This window comes from Anticarsia gemmatalis, chromosome 25 (assembly GCF_050436995.1).
Source record: "Anticarsia gemmatalis isolate Benzon Research Colony breed Stoneville strain chromosome 25, ilAntGemm2 primary, whole genome shotgun sequence".
NCBI classification, from domain to species: domain Eukaryota; kingdom Metazoa; phylum Arthropoda; class Insecta; order Lepidoptera; family Erebidae; genus Anticarsia; species Anticarsia gemmatalis.
Window position 1 is genome coordinate 8,507,994 of NC_134769.1, and position 15,930 is coordinate 8,523,923.

A 15,930-nucleotide genomic window follows, 5' to 3' on the forward strand; every position below is an offset into this window, starting at 1 on the left:
ACATTTGTTACTGGTACTCTGTTTTTATTGGTCGTAGCGTGATGATATATAGCCTATAGCCTTCCTCGATAAATGGACTATCTAACAGTGAAAGTATTTTTCAAATCGGATCAGTAGTTCCTGAGATTAGCGCGTTCAAACAAACAAACAAACAAACAAACTCTTCAGCTTTATAATATTAGTATAGATAAGCTTTGCTAATCGTTTTCACAAACGAATCATTTTTTTATTAGCCTCTTCGTCAATACTAATTTTAAACTTTCCATAATTGAAATAATTTTCAATCTCTTGTAACGTCTTATCTTTGGTTTCTGGCAAGATAAAGTACAAAATAAATAAAGTGATACCTAGAATACAACCATAGACAGCGAAGCAGCCATAGACATTGATGCTGTTAATCAAATATGGCGTCGACTGTAAGCCCCCGACTAAACATATGGATATCCAAACTCCAGATAATGCCGCCCCAATACCTCTATGAGCTAAAGGAAATACTTCCCCAACTAACGCCAGAGGCACAGGAGCACAGCCTAAATTGGCAAGAACAAAATAAATTATAAGTAATGAGAAAGGAATCCAAGGTTTGTCATCGGGAATTATATTTTTCGCAGCTAAAAATAAATACAGACACACTAAAGTAAGTACCACTACAGCCGCAAACCCTGTCGCAAATAGCAACGTCCGCCGCTTTACAACTTTGCCCAGAGCTGACGCAAAAATTGCACTGGTCGTAATTATAAGATCTATTCCTAAAGCATAATAAAACGATTGATACGACTCCCCAGAAATCTCAGCCATTATGAGCAGGGCGTAAGCTGGGAACACGTGTCTACCACTCATTTCTAATATAATAGCAGCTAATAATATTATTAGCATAGGTTTCAAAAAGTCTTTTTGAGTAAATTTGCGGAAAAAACCTGTCAAATTTTGGCAATTCGATTTTTTCTTCGATGCAGAAAGTCTTGCTTTTTGGGCGCTGATTGTTTCTTCCAATTCCCTCTGCGATGCTTCGCTGTGTCCTCTAAGCCAGTAGAAGGATTCCTCGCTTTTCTCATACTGGTGTTGAGAAGCCAACCACGCAGGGCTTTCAGGCCAAGTGAAAACAATGACTAGAGCAACAAAAAGAGGTATTAAAGACACCAGTGCGATATTTCTCCAATGAATATACCGACTGATGATGTGTATAAACATGGCTCCGAGGCATACTGACGCATTTTTAAGGTACAGGAACACTCCTCTGTATTTTGGACTAGTGTATTCTCCTATAACAATAGCTCCTAAAGATGATGCTGCTCCTGTTAGACCGCATAGAAATCGCCCCACAATGAGGGTTTGGATATCATTTGCGAAGTAGATAGTTAACCAGCCGGCTATCCCGGGCAGGATAAGGAATCCTTCTGTTATTCTTCTTCCATATATTGACATGAAGACTGATGATATCAGGAATGATGGGATGCAAGCCACGCCGACTATGGACCCTGGAAATTATAATCAATATTATGTTGGTGACGAAGAGTTCTTAAGTAAGAATATTGTTAGAAGTGCTGTCTTATAAAGTGACTTGACAATGTGCTAGTATATGAAAACGTCCACGTTCACATTATTCTGGTAAAGAATGTAAATGCATTAAGTAAATGCCTATTTTTAATGACTTAAACTTACCCCCGCTTTCTGAGTACATTTAGCGGTAGTTTATCTATTAAATAGTGTTAAAACTCATATAAAAAAACGGTATTGAATAGATAAACTACCGCTAAATGTACTCAGAAACAGGGGGTTAGTGTGATAGATGGTCCGTCTCGGAGATTAAATTTGGCAAATATTTAAAACATTTTCTTGTATTCAAAATTCAAGTAATCCATTAGAAGTATTTACGCCTGCCACTTCCGTCATTTTAAATTTATTTCTAAAAGTGCTTTCTGAATGTAATAATACCTAGCCAAGACGACATGTGGAGATTAGCCTTAATGGGAGAGTCAGGGTGGTGGAGTGCCGGTAGTAAACTGGATGGGTAGCCGAGGACCAAACCCATGCAGAACTGGCTGATCAGCACTGCTGACATCGTCCATATCTGAAAAGAGTAAATCATATTCATTCCTAGAAAAAAAATGTAGCTTTAAAAATGTTAACAACGAATGTGAAAACCCAATCAGTGTAAATTGCCTTAAATGGTTTTGGATGATTTCCTATTACTATCGACTATAAAAAAATAAGTTTCAATTAGTGTCCCTAGTGGATGCCATTAGAACTCATTTAAAGACATATTTAAACCATCTAACTCTCGATAGTGCTTTAAAAATTCGTGTTCTTACAATAAATAGAAATTATAATAAACTATTTTACAAACTTGTTTTTCTTTATAAATTACTAGCTGTCCCGCGCAACTTCGCTTCCGTCCAATAAGAGAGAATGGGTGAATTTTTTCCCCGTTTTTATAACATTAATTACTGGTAAGTACTCTATGTCCTTTCCGGGTATCAAAATATTTCCATACCAAATTTCATGCTAATTGGTTCAGTAGTTTAGGCGTGATTGAGTAGCAGACACACAGACAGACAGAGTTACTTTCGCATTTATAATATTAGTATGGATATGGATGTTTTAACGACAGATACAGTTATGCAAAAACTATAGGTAAGTATGTGATAGTTCAAATAACAGTCACCCATTTATCATGATAAACTTTTTCACACAGCAAAGAAACAATAACAAAAATATTTCTATCAAAATCACACGAATTTCACACATGTTTAAATCATTTTTATTTGCAAAAATTATCCTTTGTTTGTCTGATGCTAATCTTAATTGTGGCGTTTAATGAAATTACAAAAAAATAAAGCTGAATATCATTTCATTAGCATTATGAACAAATTTCATCACCATAATTTTGTACAAAATAATGACGTATTTTTATAGCTTAATAATAAATAAATAATAAAAAAGAAAATATCATTGGACAACTCACACACGACCATTTGATCCCAAACTAAGCAGAAGCTTGTACTATATTAACCAAATAACTGATAAATATACTTATTTACTTCTAAATGCATACTTATTCTTCATATAGAAAAAAATAAAACTAGGCTCAGAACAAATATTAAGTTTGTGCACGAGGCACATCACACAAAGATTTGTTTCGGCTAGGATTCGAACCCACCACACGCGGGTTTACGGTTATTGTAGGGAGGTGACTACGTTAACCACTGCGCCAAAAGTGCAGTTAATAAAAGAGACTAATAAGTGTTTTCTAACACTTGTATATATGATGATGTCTTAATAGGGGTTAAGAATTTGGTAACGTGCCAGGTATATGGCAATAGGCTCACCCCCTATTACAAAACCCCCATGATTTTTGGTAGTTATGTGTGTATTAGAAATAATTATCACTTGTTCCAACGGTGTAGGAAGGCATCGTAACTTTGCGTGCTTGTGAGTTGTTTAGAATAGTTCTCTAAGGAATGCAAAGTCCTTAACACACGCTTGGCCAGCCTGGTGTAATCAAGGCCCAACCACTCCCTGATTACGGGAGGAGATCCTTGCCCAGTAGTGGGACACTAATGTACCCGATTACTGTTATACATATATATTTGTCGTTACTGTTATATATAAGGGTTATATTTATTTTATTTTATTCAATTACTTATTTTTTTGTTTTTTGACTACTGATACCTAAAAATAATATTTTAATTGGTTATATTTCAATAACAATTGCATTTATTTATAATCAGTGATAAGATACTATTTGAACGCAATTAATTTTAATCTCAGAATATAAATACTTGACAGCAACATGTCAAAATATACACTTTTTTTGGGTTCTCTTCCCAAAGGGTATCTTATGAATATCCCGGTACTTTTGTTGTCTCTAAAGCACCAAATCCAAAAAAGGCTCACATCGTGGTGAAGGTTTGCATGCCTACAAGTACTTTTAAACAGCTCTTGAAGGTACGAGAAGGCACCAACTTGGCCTTCGTGGTCGATACCTTCCTAATTTTATGAGAAGACCCTTGCCCAACACTGGGACAACACGAAACGTACATGTCGATGTCTTCCATCCTCACAAACTTTAGCATATATTATAAACGTAAGATTACCTGTTTGAATAACGGAGTCATTATATTAAAATCACTTCATACTGATTCTAAAACACGACACTTTTTAACAAAAACTAACACTTTAATGATTTTTTTTTCTAAAAATTTTACGACCTATTGTTCCAATATACGTCACATTAATATCAACCTTTTATTGTCAAAACAATGTACAGAAACCAATAAAATATACTCTTAATTGTACACTAAATTAAAAGACAAAAGAAAAATTGTACAGCCTGCGACCACGGCCAGTGTAACCTGCGCCGAAACGTCGGGCATTCTAAGGTAAAATGCGTGTTCGTGTTAATTCCCGTATTGTATTATATAATATAATGAACATGCAACGCGAAATGTTAAAGAACTACTGAACCGAATAATGCGCGGTGCATTTATACAATAAGTGAACTTATGTCGATCGTTAAGATATATAGTGTAAATATACTAATATACTAATAATATAAAGCTGAATAGTTTGTTTGTTTGATCGCGCTAATCTCAGGAACTGCTGGTCCGATTTGAAAAATTCTTTCAGTGTCAAATAGTCCAGTTATCGAGGAAGGCTATAGGCTATATAACATCACGCTAGCACGGAGTAACAAAGAAAAATGTTACAAAAACGGGGAAGATTATGACCCATTATGTGACGCAAGTGAAGTTGCGCGGGTCAGCTAGTCTACTAATAATATAAAGCTGAAGAGTTTGTTTGTGTGCATGCTTATCTTACTAACTGCTGGTATGAATTTTAAAAAAAAAAATTGTATAGTCCATTGTCTAAGGAAGGCTAAATGTTGTTAAACATGATTCTATAACCAAAAGGAGTTGAGCAGCAATTTAAAATGTTGTGGAAATGTGAAAACAAAAGTCGACGCGGACAAAGTCGCCGGCTGCCGCTTATAGATTATAAGACAAAGTGTCTGTCCGCGTGTCTGTCTCAGGAATAGCCAAACTGATTTAGATTAGGAAAAGTAATTTGTGTTGAGAATTTTAATATAAGTGTGATAAACATGACTGCCTCCGTGGCGCAGTGGTTTAGGTCGCCACGCCGATACTACTGCGTCGAGAGGTCGTGGGTTCGATTCCCACACGGGACAGTTATTTGTGCTTAACGGGTTGTGCTTTGTGTCCGTTGTTTGTATGTTTGTAAAAGTCCCCGCGACACAAGAGCATTTCTTAGTGCAGGAGTTGTCTTTAAAAAAAAAACAATGTATATAGTAGGTATATTTCACACTCCTATTCATAAATAGGTTTCACCCGCGACTTCATTTTCGTCAAAAGATTTTCTCTGATTAAAATAATCCAATGCGTATATATAGGTTAAAAACTATCTGTGTATCCAATTTTATGAGGAACTGTTCGCTCTGTCCTAAGTCACAAACCACGTGGACGAAGTCAGGGGCAAAAACTAGTTGAAATATATGATTGTTCAACTAACTAACCAAGCTCCGGGAAAAAAATATTTTTACTAGTAATTGTCTATCAGTAGGTACTCGTAAACGTGGTGACCGGACAACATAATAAAATGATAGGTTTGCAACATTCTTGATCAATTGTAATCTGATACAGTTTATCGTTTAGGGTTCAGTAGCGCAATTTTCTCCGACTATAAACTACCGAGAACTGATAATCCTCCTCCTAGCCGATATCCAGCTACGGCGGTCAGTTCCATAAGAACTGGCCATCTATGCAGGACTTTGTTTATAGTGTCCAGGTGTGTGCACAATACACAGGTACACTCTCTATTCCATCACTCTCAATATTTGGTGGGACGGATAACCGACACGACCAGTGAGAGATCAGGCGCAGGACCGACGGCCTTGCGTGCTCTCCGAGGCACGGAGGTCTAAGACCTCAACTTCCCAACTCCGGGCAATCTCTAAGAAATTCTTAACAGAAAATCTCAGAAAAGACTTTTTGGCCCGACCCAGGATTCGAACCCGAGACCTCTCGCACAGCAGTCACATACACTACCGACCGCGCCACAGAGGCAGCGAGAACTAATATATAATAGGATACGGGAATTAACGCGAACACGCATTTTACCCTAAAACGCCTAACGTTTCGGCGCAGGTTGCACTCGCCGTGGTCGCAGGCTGACTGGAGCAGCCATGACAGGACTTCGTGTATATGAGGCGGAGGTAAAATGCGTGTTCGCGTTAATTTCCGTATAATATTATATTATATTAAACATGCAACGCGAGAGTTTAAAAGTTATGATTACCGACAACTGGCTAGCTATCGATAGTTTTTGGATAAAAATCTGATCAGCGCCTCTAGCAAGTGCCAAATAGGGTTGCCAAATCCAGGCTCATCATTTCCTGGACATTTCTGGGGCCACGAGCGTAGTCAGTCTTGGTCTCCAGTCCGAGACTATGCTAAGTAAGAATGACTGAAAAAACGTCCCTGTTGTAACTTTGTAAATAATGTAGTATTTTTTAATTTCGGGGCAGCAAAGTTACAGGACACACAAAAATTACAGGACACGGGACAACACGCAGAATTGCGCGACAATCCCGGAAATCCCGGCCATCTGGTAACCCTAATGCCAATGAAACCATTTTTAAAGTACATTCTAAATATCAAACTTTTGGGACTAGGTAGTTCCGAGTTCCGACTGTACAGAATCACGCTACAGTATACTTCTGTCAAACGCAGGGCCGACGACATTACGTGCCCTCCAAGGCACGGTCGACCAACCATTTAGGCAATTTACTTAGCATTCCATAATAGATAAACTTAGAAATATTATGTTCTGACCCGGGATTCGAACCCGTGACCTCTGCGCGGCAGTCACATACATTGCCTTCCCGTGGTACAGAAGCCGTCGATCAGAGGAAAGTAATAGAATACTTAATTATAGGAAATCGCGCTACGGAACCCTCAAGATTGCTTTGTCCCAGGCTATGTTTACATAAGCGATAAGTATCCACCAATTATATGCCATTAATAATACTATGTAATTAACATAGCTATAAGTAGTAATACGTCATTTGCCTACACGTAACATTGCCAGAGAAACGATTTCATTCCACCGTAAAACGGAATTATTTATATTCGTTCTCATTTTATTTTTTCTTCGCCTGTTTGCTTTTAATTATTTATTATAATTTGTCATTGAAGAGCGAGGCTTCCTAGCACAACTATATATTTTACTTAAAAGGGGGTCTTCGTGGCATTTGGGCTTGCTACACTTATATTGGGGTCGGCACGTTCGGCAGGGTTTATAACTAAATCCGACACAAAGCAATTACTGCACTTTGTTCAGCTTATGCCTATAGGTCGGTCCTTTGCGGTCTGAACGCCACAATTTGTTTTAATATTCAGTCGCGGTGATGCCGAGCGGCATTTTTCCCTAACATTAATATATACATATTCGGTAATGTCGCCCGGCTAGGCCGATTAATGTCCAATCAAATATATGTGTAGAAAGCCCTACTGTAAAATTATACAAATTATTGAAATTATTTTTTTTTATATTTATGTATTTTATTTTTATTATTAGGTCGGGTAAAAAGTCTTTTCGCATTATAGTATGTATGAACTTGTAATAAAATCTTTTCTCTACACAAAAAAGCTCGATTTTTGGGTACCTCACGAGCTCACTGAAATAATCATAATGAACCGTGTACTCATTTGTGATTCTTGAAGCCAAAGAAATTTTATTACAAGTTGTTAAATACTATAATGCGAAAAGACTTTTTCCCCGACCTAATATTTGGCTTGCGGCCCGGCTATACTATGCCGATTAATGCCCAATCAAATATGAATATATCAAGCCTTACTGTAGAAATTATACAAATTATTGAAATTAATATTTTTATTTTTATTATTTACACTGTTGCAGATCCTGGCTTCGTAGCATTTTTATTTTGAAGCTTCTTCTCACACACAAACGTCCATGCTGTAGAGCATGGGTAGTCGTTTAACTTGCCCTCATAGTCTAATGTAGCACAGGTCGCTTCGTGGTGATACACGCGGCGATCATACCACACATTGTAGATACTGTCTATACTGTCACCTGAAACATTAAAATATAAATAAATAAATAAATATTTTTGGACAACTCACAGACGATCATTTGATTCCAAACTAAGCAGAGCTTGTACTTTGGTAATCAAATAACTGATAAACATACTTATATACTTGTAAATACATACTTATATAGATAAATTGACATACAGGCTCAGAACAAATACTCGTGCTCATGACACAAATATTTGTTCCGGGTGGGATTTGAACCCGCCACACACGGCGCTACGGTTATTGCGGCGAGGTTACCACTTTAACCACGGCGCCAAACGTGCAGTTTATATGTTATTGTCCCTTGCCATTTGTTGCTGGGCAAGGGTCTCCTCCCGTAATAAAGGAGGGGTTAGGCCTTGAGTTCACCAAGCGCGGGTAGAGGACTTTGCATTCCTTCAAGAACTGTGTTAAAGAAGACTCAGGCGTGCTAGATTGCAATACGATGTTTCCTTTAGCATTATAGCAAGTGATTATTATTTCTAATGCCCACTGACTAAAGAAAATCAAATCGATAGGTACATTAATTGTTAAGATGGCGAACTACTCGCATGAAGAAAGTCCGTATAAAATCAGAGTTTCTCCTTTAAAAAGATGTTTAAAGTCATCCTCACCAAGAACACTGGTCCAAACGTTATTGCCTTCATAATCTTGAAGTCCTATATATGTATCTGATTCTCGTTTAGGGAAGAAATGTTCGTGTATTATTCCCGCTTCAGTCTCATCATTGATGACGACCAGGTGACCATCTTCAGCTGTACATATTGCGTTTGCTTCATCCCAAGTTTTTTCATCTCGATGCAGTTTGTAACAACTGCCCGTAGATTCTACTGGCTTGTAACCTGTAATAATTCATCATTAGTTTCACCAGATATCTCATTTCAAAATCTCCCGCATTATGAATTGCTCTTTTGTCGGGACTTTTACAAACATACAAACAGACACAATGTACAACAGGACCCGAAACAGCTGGTTGATCGCGCAAATAATTGTTTCGTGGGAATCGAACCCACGACCTCCCGACGCAATGGTAGCAGCGTGGCGACCTTAGCCACACGGCTGTCATTTACTTGTAATTATTTTCAATATAAATATAAAAGTTCATGTACCTTCACCAGTTGTGCCACAAACTGTGGATTCTGCAGTAGAAGAGTTGGTTGCGATCAAAGTTCTAACTGAAGCACTTTCAGGACTCACTGACGATGGTTCCGGTCCCGTATTTCGTGTCCGAGGGTCCTTCTCACATACAAACGTGAAAGCAGCCTCACAGTCGAATTCGGCCAATTTACAAGTGTAGTCTAACGAGGCACAGTTCAAGCTTTTGTCTGAATTGTGGTCGTCATCCCAGACATGAAACAGACTGTTAACATCGTCACCTACAACGTTAACATTATTTTAATTAATAAATACGTAATTTATATACAATTTATGGAATGAGAGATGAGCGAGGCTGGACACCACATGATGGACATCGTCGTCGAGGCCGACCACGACGTAGGTGGCATGATGATCTAACAGCATTAGCGGGTCCATCGTGCCGGGGTATGGCACAGGACAAAAGCTGGTTAAGAGGATCTCATTCTTACCATGAACACTCGTCCAAGTTTCAGTGTTGTTAAAATCTCGAAGTCCTATGAACGTTGCATACCTATTGGCAAGGAAAAACCTTCGGTATACAGCTATCGCCTCGTTCTCATCATTGAGGATGACCAGGTAACCTCCTTCAGCAGTACATATTGAGTTGGCTTCGTCCCAAGTCTTGTCCAAACGATGATGTTTGTAACAACTGCCCGTCGATTCTAGCAGCTCATATTCTGGAAATTAATAAAATACTAAAAACCTGGAAATCCTTCCCGTGTAAATCCCGATCCCTCGAGAATTAGTTACTTGTGGCAAACTCTGGGGGAGGCCTATGCTGAACAACAACACTATCTTCCTGTACCGGTCTCAGTTATACATATAATATGTTTGAAAAATTTGTTATAATGATATTAAAAGTGAAGTATATTTTGTATACGGTTAAGTTACGTATTTGTGAGATTGTTAAATAAAAGCTATTATTATATTATTATTATATGAATAAAGTATTTGTTTTTTTTTAATTATATATTAAAGTACTTGAGAAGTTTGAACAGTTTTGTTAATAATGTACACAATGATATATTATTTTAAGTAAAATTTTATTTCTACAAAAATGAAAGTGCAATATAAATACGTTTTCGAGTTCCTCGATTTCGGAATCTCGAATTCGGAAATCGAGGAACTCGTAGCCAATCCTAACATCATAGGGGAAATAAAAGCTCACAGACTCCGTTGGCTCGGCCACGTCGAGAGAATGCGAGAAGATCGTGGGGTTAGGAGAGCGTACTTGGGTCGACCAACAGGACGCCGCCCCGTCGGGCGCCCAAGATACCGCTGGAAGGATGTAGTGGAGGCGGATCTGAGGAAGCTTCAAGCCGGTGATTGGCAAGAAGTGGCCAAAGATCGGGAAAAGTGGCGTTCTCTCGTGTCAGAGGCCAAGACACATTTTGGGTCGTTGAGCCAACGGAGTAAGTAAGTAAGTATATATACGTTTACCTGTATCATTTGTGCCACAATCTGTTACTACTCGTTCTGTACTAGTCTGAATGTTCACTTGTTCGGTTACGGTCGGCCCAGCGACAGGTACTGTGACAGGAGTCGTGATATCGTTCTCCTTGTAGCACATGTACGGCAGCGGCGCAGAACACGACACCACTCGTATGGTACGACTGTCCATGGCCAAACACTCACCATCACGAGGATCTAACTCCTCGATCATGTCACTTACACTCATGTCGTCTAGTGAAACACCTGAAACGTAACAATACTAGTAAGTACAACGACTAAGTCACGTGAGTTGACACCTTACGATGTCATCATTATAATCAACACGGACATAGTGATATACTAACCTTCTGAAGACACGAATTGTGGTTTGTGAGAGTGTACAAGTTTCGCGTTAATGAAGTAAGGTGTTGAGTGATTTTTAACGCCGATGAGTGCTATCATCTTATCTCGCAGTTGTTCATTCACAGGAGCCGCTAGCACTGCACCTGTCACGTACAGACATACACAAAATAATACAAAATGTTCCATCGACTATTAACACCATCATACTTGAATGAATCAACATACCTTCAGTTTTACATTGAGACGCCGCATCCTCGAACGATGAGATGATTTTGTTTGTTTCTATTGAACCACGTATAGAAGACTCGAACACATATCTGCTTTGTACATCTGTATAAGAAGACAATGTATTTTTAAAGTCTTGGGTTGAACGTTTACCGTCAGCTTGCGATTACGGCCAGTGTAATCTGCGCCGAAACCTCACGCAATATGGATGTTTTCAAGGTAACAGAATAGAACAGAAGCTCGATTCTCTACTACTATCGACTCCCGACAACCGACCTGTCATCGAGAAATTTTGTATTAAAATCTGAACTGCGCCTCTGACGGGTGTCGTAGGAAATGTTCTGGCAGTACATACTAAATGTCAAAATTTCGATAGCTAGCCGGTTGTCGGTACTCGATAGTGGTAGAGAATCGAGCTACTGAAATTATAATTAGGCCACCAGGACAATTTAAAAATTTTTTTTTCAGTAAAAACCAATAAAGTGACTGACAAAAAGCATTTAAGTTATGGAGAGGGGCGAATGACGTCACAGTGTACTCTAACGTGACGTCATGCGACTTTCCAACTCAATGTATCGCGGTTATAATTAGATTTTGCACAAAAATGACAAATACGTGTCTAATTATTTTTCACAATCTACTAGATGGACTAAAAAACAAAATTAGTCATCACCCCTATTCAGAATGATATGGATGTTTTCGTACATGCGTGTATAATCTATACTAATATTATAAAGCTGAAGAGTTTGTTTGTTTGTTTGAACGCGCTAATCTCAGGAACTACGGGTCCGATTTGAAAAATTCTTTGACTGTTAGATAGCCCATTTATCGAAGAAGGCTATAGGCTATATATATATCACCACGCTACGACCATTAGGAGCGGAGTAGTAACGAAATATGTTTCAAAAACGGGGAAAATTATGCCCCATTCTCTCTTACGTGACGCAAGCGAAGATGTGCGGGTCAGCTAGTTTAAGATAAAAATCAATTTATGTTTTTGTGTGGCTTGTGCGTCCGGTTAATTAAAATAATTATTGATAAAGGAACTTTGACCTTTATGAAACAATAAAAGATTTAATTTTGACTAAAGTGTATCGTTGTTTAACTATCTTAAGATAATGAAGACGCGTATTTTCTTTTGAGCTTTTCTATATAGTTTTTCTACTTCAATAGTTTAAAAAGAATCACATTGATAATACGATAAAATAAAACTTGTTCGTTTTATATTGAAGCGCCCCTATTACCACGTTCACCGAGCTAGTTTTTTTTTTTTTTATCAAATTTATTGACAAGGCCTTTAGCCAACAAAAGGCTATGTCGGCCTCATAGGGAAACTCAAATTGTGTACAGCAAAATCTAAAAAAAAAAAACTAATTTCCTAACTGAAGGCGATTAAGATTCGTGAAAAAAGAGAAAAATAAATTTAATATATTTTAATTTAGCATATTTACGGAAAAAACGTAACTAAAGAACTTAACAATTTTAATCGCCTTTTCACAAAACGGATCACTTATAATAACATTTATCATTCCATTATGGCAAAGAAAAATGCTGCAATGCAACCGAGCTAGTTACCAGACTTCTGGCTAGTAATGAGAAGCCAAACAACATCATGCCGGAAATCTTAACCGAGAACCTTCTAGTTCTTCAATTTGTTTCTTAAATCCAAATGTACAAACAATTTTACAGGGTTATTTGTAAACCACCAAAAACGTCTCAGGCCTAGATAATTAACATGATAAAGAACAACCTTAGCTCTACGACTTAAAAAAAATATCTGATTTAATTTTCATATAAAACTTTATATTTATTTAAGTGCCTGCTTGAATGTTCATAACTCTACGTGCATTGCAAAACACTGCCACGCCTTATACGAGGATGTGCGTTAGCGGGGCGATGAAACATAGACTTACAACAATGTTAAGACCATACAGTAAAAAACTTAAAATATCGTAATTTTTTGAGATATTATATGTGACAACTTGTAGAACAAAGTTGTTGATTATAATAATGTCCTCCTAGCCGAAATACGGCTACGGCGGTCAGTTTCATTGAAACTGGCCATCTGTGCAGGACTTTTGTTTATAGTGTCCAAGTGTGTGCACAATACACAGGTATACTCTTTATTCCATCACTCTCATAGTCTGGTGGGACGGATAACCGACACGACCAGTGAGAGGTCAGGCGCAGGACCGACGGCGACACGTGCTCTCCGAGGCACGGAGGTCTTCTACCTCAACTTCCCAACTCCGGCCAATCTCTAAGAAATTCTTAACAGAAAATCTCAGAAAAGACTTTTTGGCCCGACCCAGGATTCGAACCCGAGACCTCTCGTACGGCAGCCGCATATACTACCGACCGCGCCACAGAGGCAGTTCTTATAACATCGCACGCTTAATAAGAGACGGATCTAACTAGATTTGTAGAAAACCGTTTAAAACGTTTTCGAAATCATACTGAAAGAGACCGATATAGTAGTAACTCGGTCTAGGAACGAGATATCGAAAAACATCCGGGATAGAAAGATGAATGGCGTTGAAACGAGTTCCTTTGTTTGCTTAACTCATTTTGGACCTAAACCGTAATCGGTCAGTTTATTATTGAGCGTGCGATATAAAATATCTTGTAAAGCAAGGTTTTTGGTGTTCTAAAAATCTTTATATACCTAAGTATATAATTCTTCTGTGTATGTCACCGAACTTCTCTTAAACGACTGGACCGATTTTGATGAACTTTTTTGTGTGTGTTCAAGGGTATCTGAGAATGGTTTAGATTTACAATTTTGTCCGCTGAACAATGTTTTTTTATTTAATTTTTATGGCAAAACAACGTTTGTCGGGTAAGCTAGTAACCCTGTATAATTATAGCAATCAGGTTTTTATACGAAAAATTCTGAGCCTGATTTTTAATTCATCTGTCTAAGTATGCATTTAGAAGTATATAAGCATCTTTGTCAGTTGTCTAGTCAACATAGTACAAGCTCTGCTTAGTTAGGAATGGCCGAGTGTGAGTTGTCCAATGATATTTATTAGTTATGATATTTATGTGATGTTATTTTAGGAAATATAAATATAAAACTTACCGGTTGTGATGAACAGCACAGCGACACAAAAAACAGGAATAGTCAACATACTGACGACCATCTTGCGACGATGCATACAACTAACACTATATAAAGCATTATTTACTCGTGTTATATAAGCACTGATGAACTAACAACTTTGAACTTTATTATCTACAAAAAACCTCTGATATCTGACTGAATTCGCGTTATTGAATAGATTATTGCGATATTATAATTAATATTTTATTGATTAAAATTTTAATGGTGTGTATTTATTTAGTAGTGATAGCCGAGTGGTATAAGTTGGCACCTACGCAAGCTGTTGGCGATTAGAACCCGAGGCAACACACCAATGACTTTTCGAAATTATATGTGTATTAGAAAAAATGATCATTTGCTCTAACGATGAAGGAAAACATCGCGAGGAAACCTTGCATGCCTAAAAATTTGTTTAATACATTTATTGAGGGCATGCAAAGTCCCCAACCCGCACTTGGCCAGCGTGGTGGACTCAAGGCCTAACCCCTCCCCCATTACGGGAGGAGACCCTTGCCCAGCAGTGGGACAGTAACGGGTTACGTTTATTTTTTATTTATTAAGCAGTGATAGCACAGTGGTATAAGATGGCACCTACGCAAGTGGTTGGCGATTAGAACAGGCAACACACCAATGACTTTTCGAAATTATATGTGTATTACAAAAAATGATCATTTGCTCTAACGGTGAAGGAAAACATCGCGAGGAAACCTTGCATGCCTAAAAATTTGTTTAATACATTTATTGAGGGCATGCAAAGTCCCCAACCCGTACTTGGCCAGCGTCGTGGTTTCAAGGTTTTCTACCTCTTTCGGGAGGAGACCCTTGCAAAGTAGTGGGGAAGTAAATGATTAAAAAAAACGAATGCTACTGGCTACTTCTTTTAAAACATAGCCAGCGCCCATAGCCAGTTGCGCTCACCGGTCGGTAAACGATCTGTGGGTGAAGCAACCGTTGGCGCGGTCATTCCATAGATGGGTGACCGCATAGTGGCATTTGAACTGGGCGTCTCCGTGCTTCGGAGGGCACGTAAAAAGTCGGTCCCGGTTGTTGTCGATTAAGATAACAGTAGTTTAGCCATGTCAAAGGCCTTCGGGTGGCTTGAACAACTTTGACACTAGGTTGACCACTAACCATACGATAAGAAGAAGAAGATCACTTTATGCAGTCATGCGGCTATTTTGTTCTCGACACTGTCCACAGTAGCTTTGGCCCATGGAGAGTCACAGTTACAGTAAGGGGAAGATCAACACTGTTGGGTTATTCTCCCCCCTCCCAGAAGGGTAGCTTCAATCTTTGTGTATTTTATTATTTGAGTCTCTTGTTGTTTTTATTCCTCTGAGTTATCTACCAAAGCGTTTCAAAATACTTGTTAGGAAAGTGATACGAAAATAAAGAGTGAATATGAATAAAACATCTCGGTAATGTTAGTGAATTATTTTTATTATCTTAGCCTATTTTTGTAATACATAATTCTTTTATTATTTCTGAGATTGAGATCTCTAAGACCTTGTTCAAAAGCGGCAAATTTGCCGCGATTCTTTTGTGGATATTTCTCGC

At 38.1% G+C, this 15,930-nt stretch overlaps 2 protein-coding genes across 2 annotated transcripts; both read right to left on the reverse strand.

The window, feature by feature from the left end:
• Positions 1 to 207: 207 nt before the first annotated feature.
• LOC142984012 (facilitated trehalose transporter Tret1-like) lies at positions 208 to 4,172 on the reverse strand. Its single transcript, XM_076131276.1, has 3 exons — positions 4,098 to 4,172; positions 1,936 to 2,071; positions 208 to 1,478 (listed from the first exon to the last, which is right to left on the reverse strand). The coding sequence occupies exons 1-3, from the start codon at positions 4,116 to 4,118 to the stop codon at positions 208 to 210; spliced, it is 1,428 nt and encodes a 475-aa protein (XP_075987391.1). The 5' UTR covers positions 4,119 to 4,172.
• A 3,699-nt stretch (positions 4,173 to 7,871) lies between these two features.
• LOC142983974 (secretory phospholipase A2 receptor-like) lies at positions 7,872 to 14,443 on the reverse strand. The gene is made up of 8 exons (XM_076131225.1): positions 14,353 to 14,443; positions 11,271 to 11,375; positions 11,048 to 11,188; positions 10,692 to 10,946; positions 9,701 to 9,928; positions 9,224 to 9,490; positions 8,729 to 8,956; positions 7,872 to 8,112 (listed from the first exon to the last, which is right to left on the reverse strand). Exons 1-8 carry the CDS (start codon positions 14,426 to 14,428, stop codon positions 7,925 to 7,927), a joined length of 1,488 nt encoding a protein of 495 aa, XP_075987340.1. The 5' UTR covers positions 14,429 to 14,443; the 3' UTR covers positions 7,872 to 7,924.
• Between the last annotated feature and the right edge of the window lie 1,487 nt (positions 14,444 to 15,930).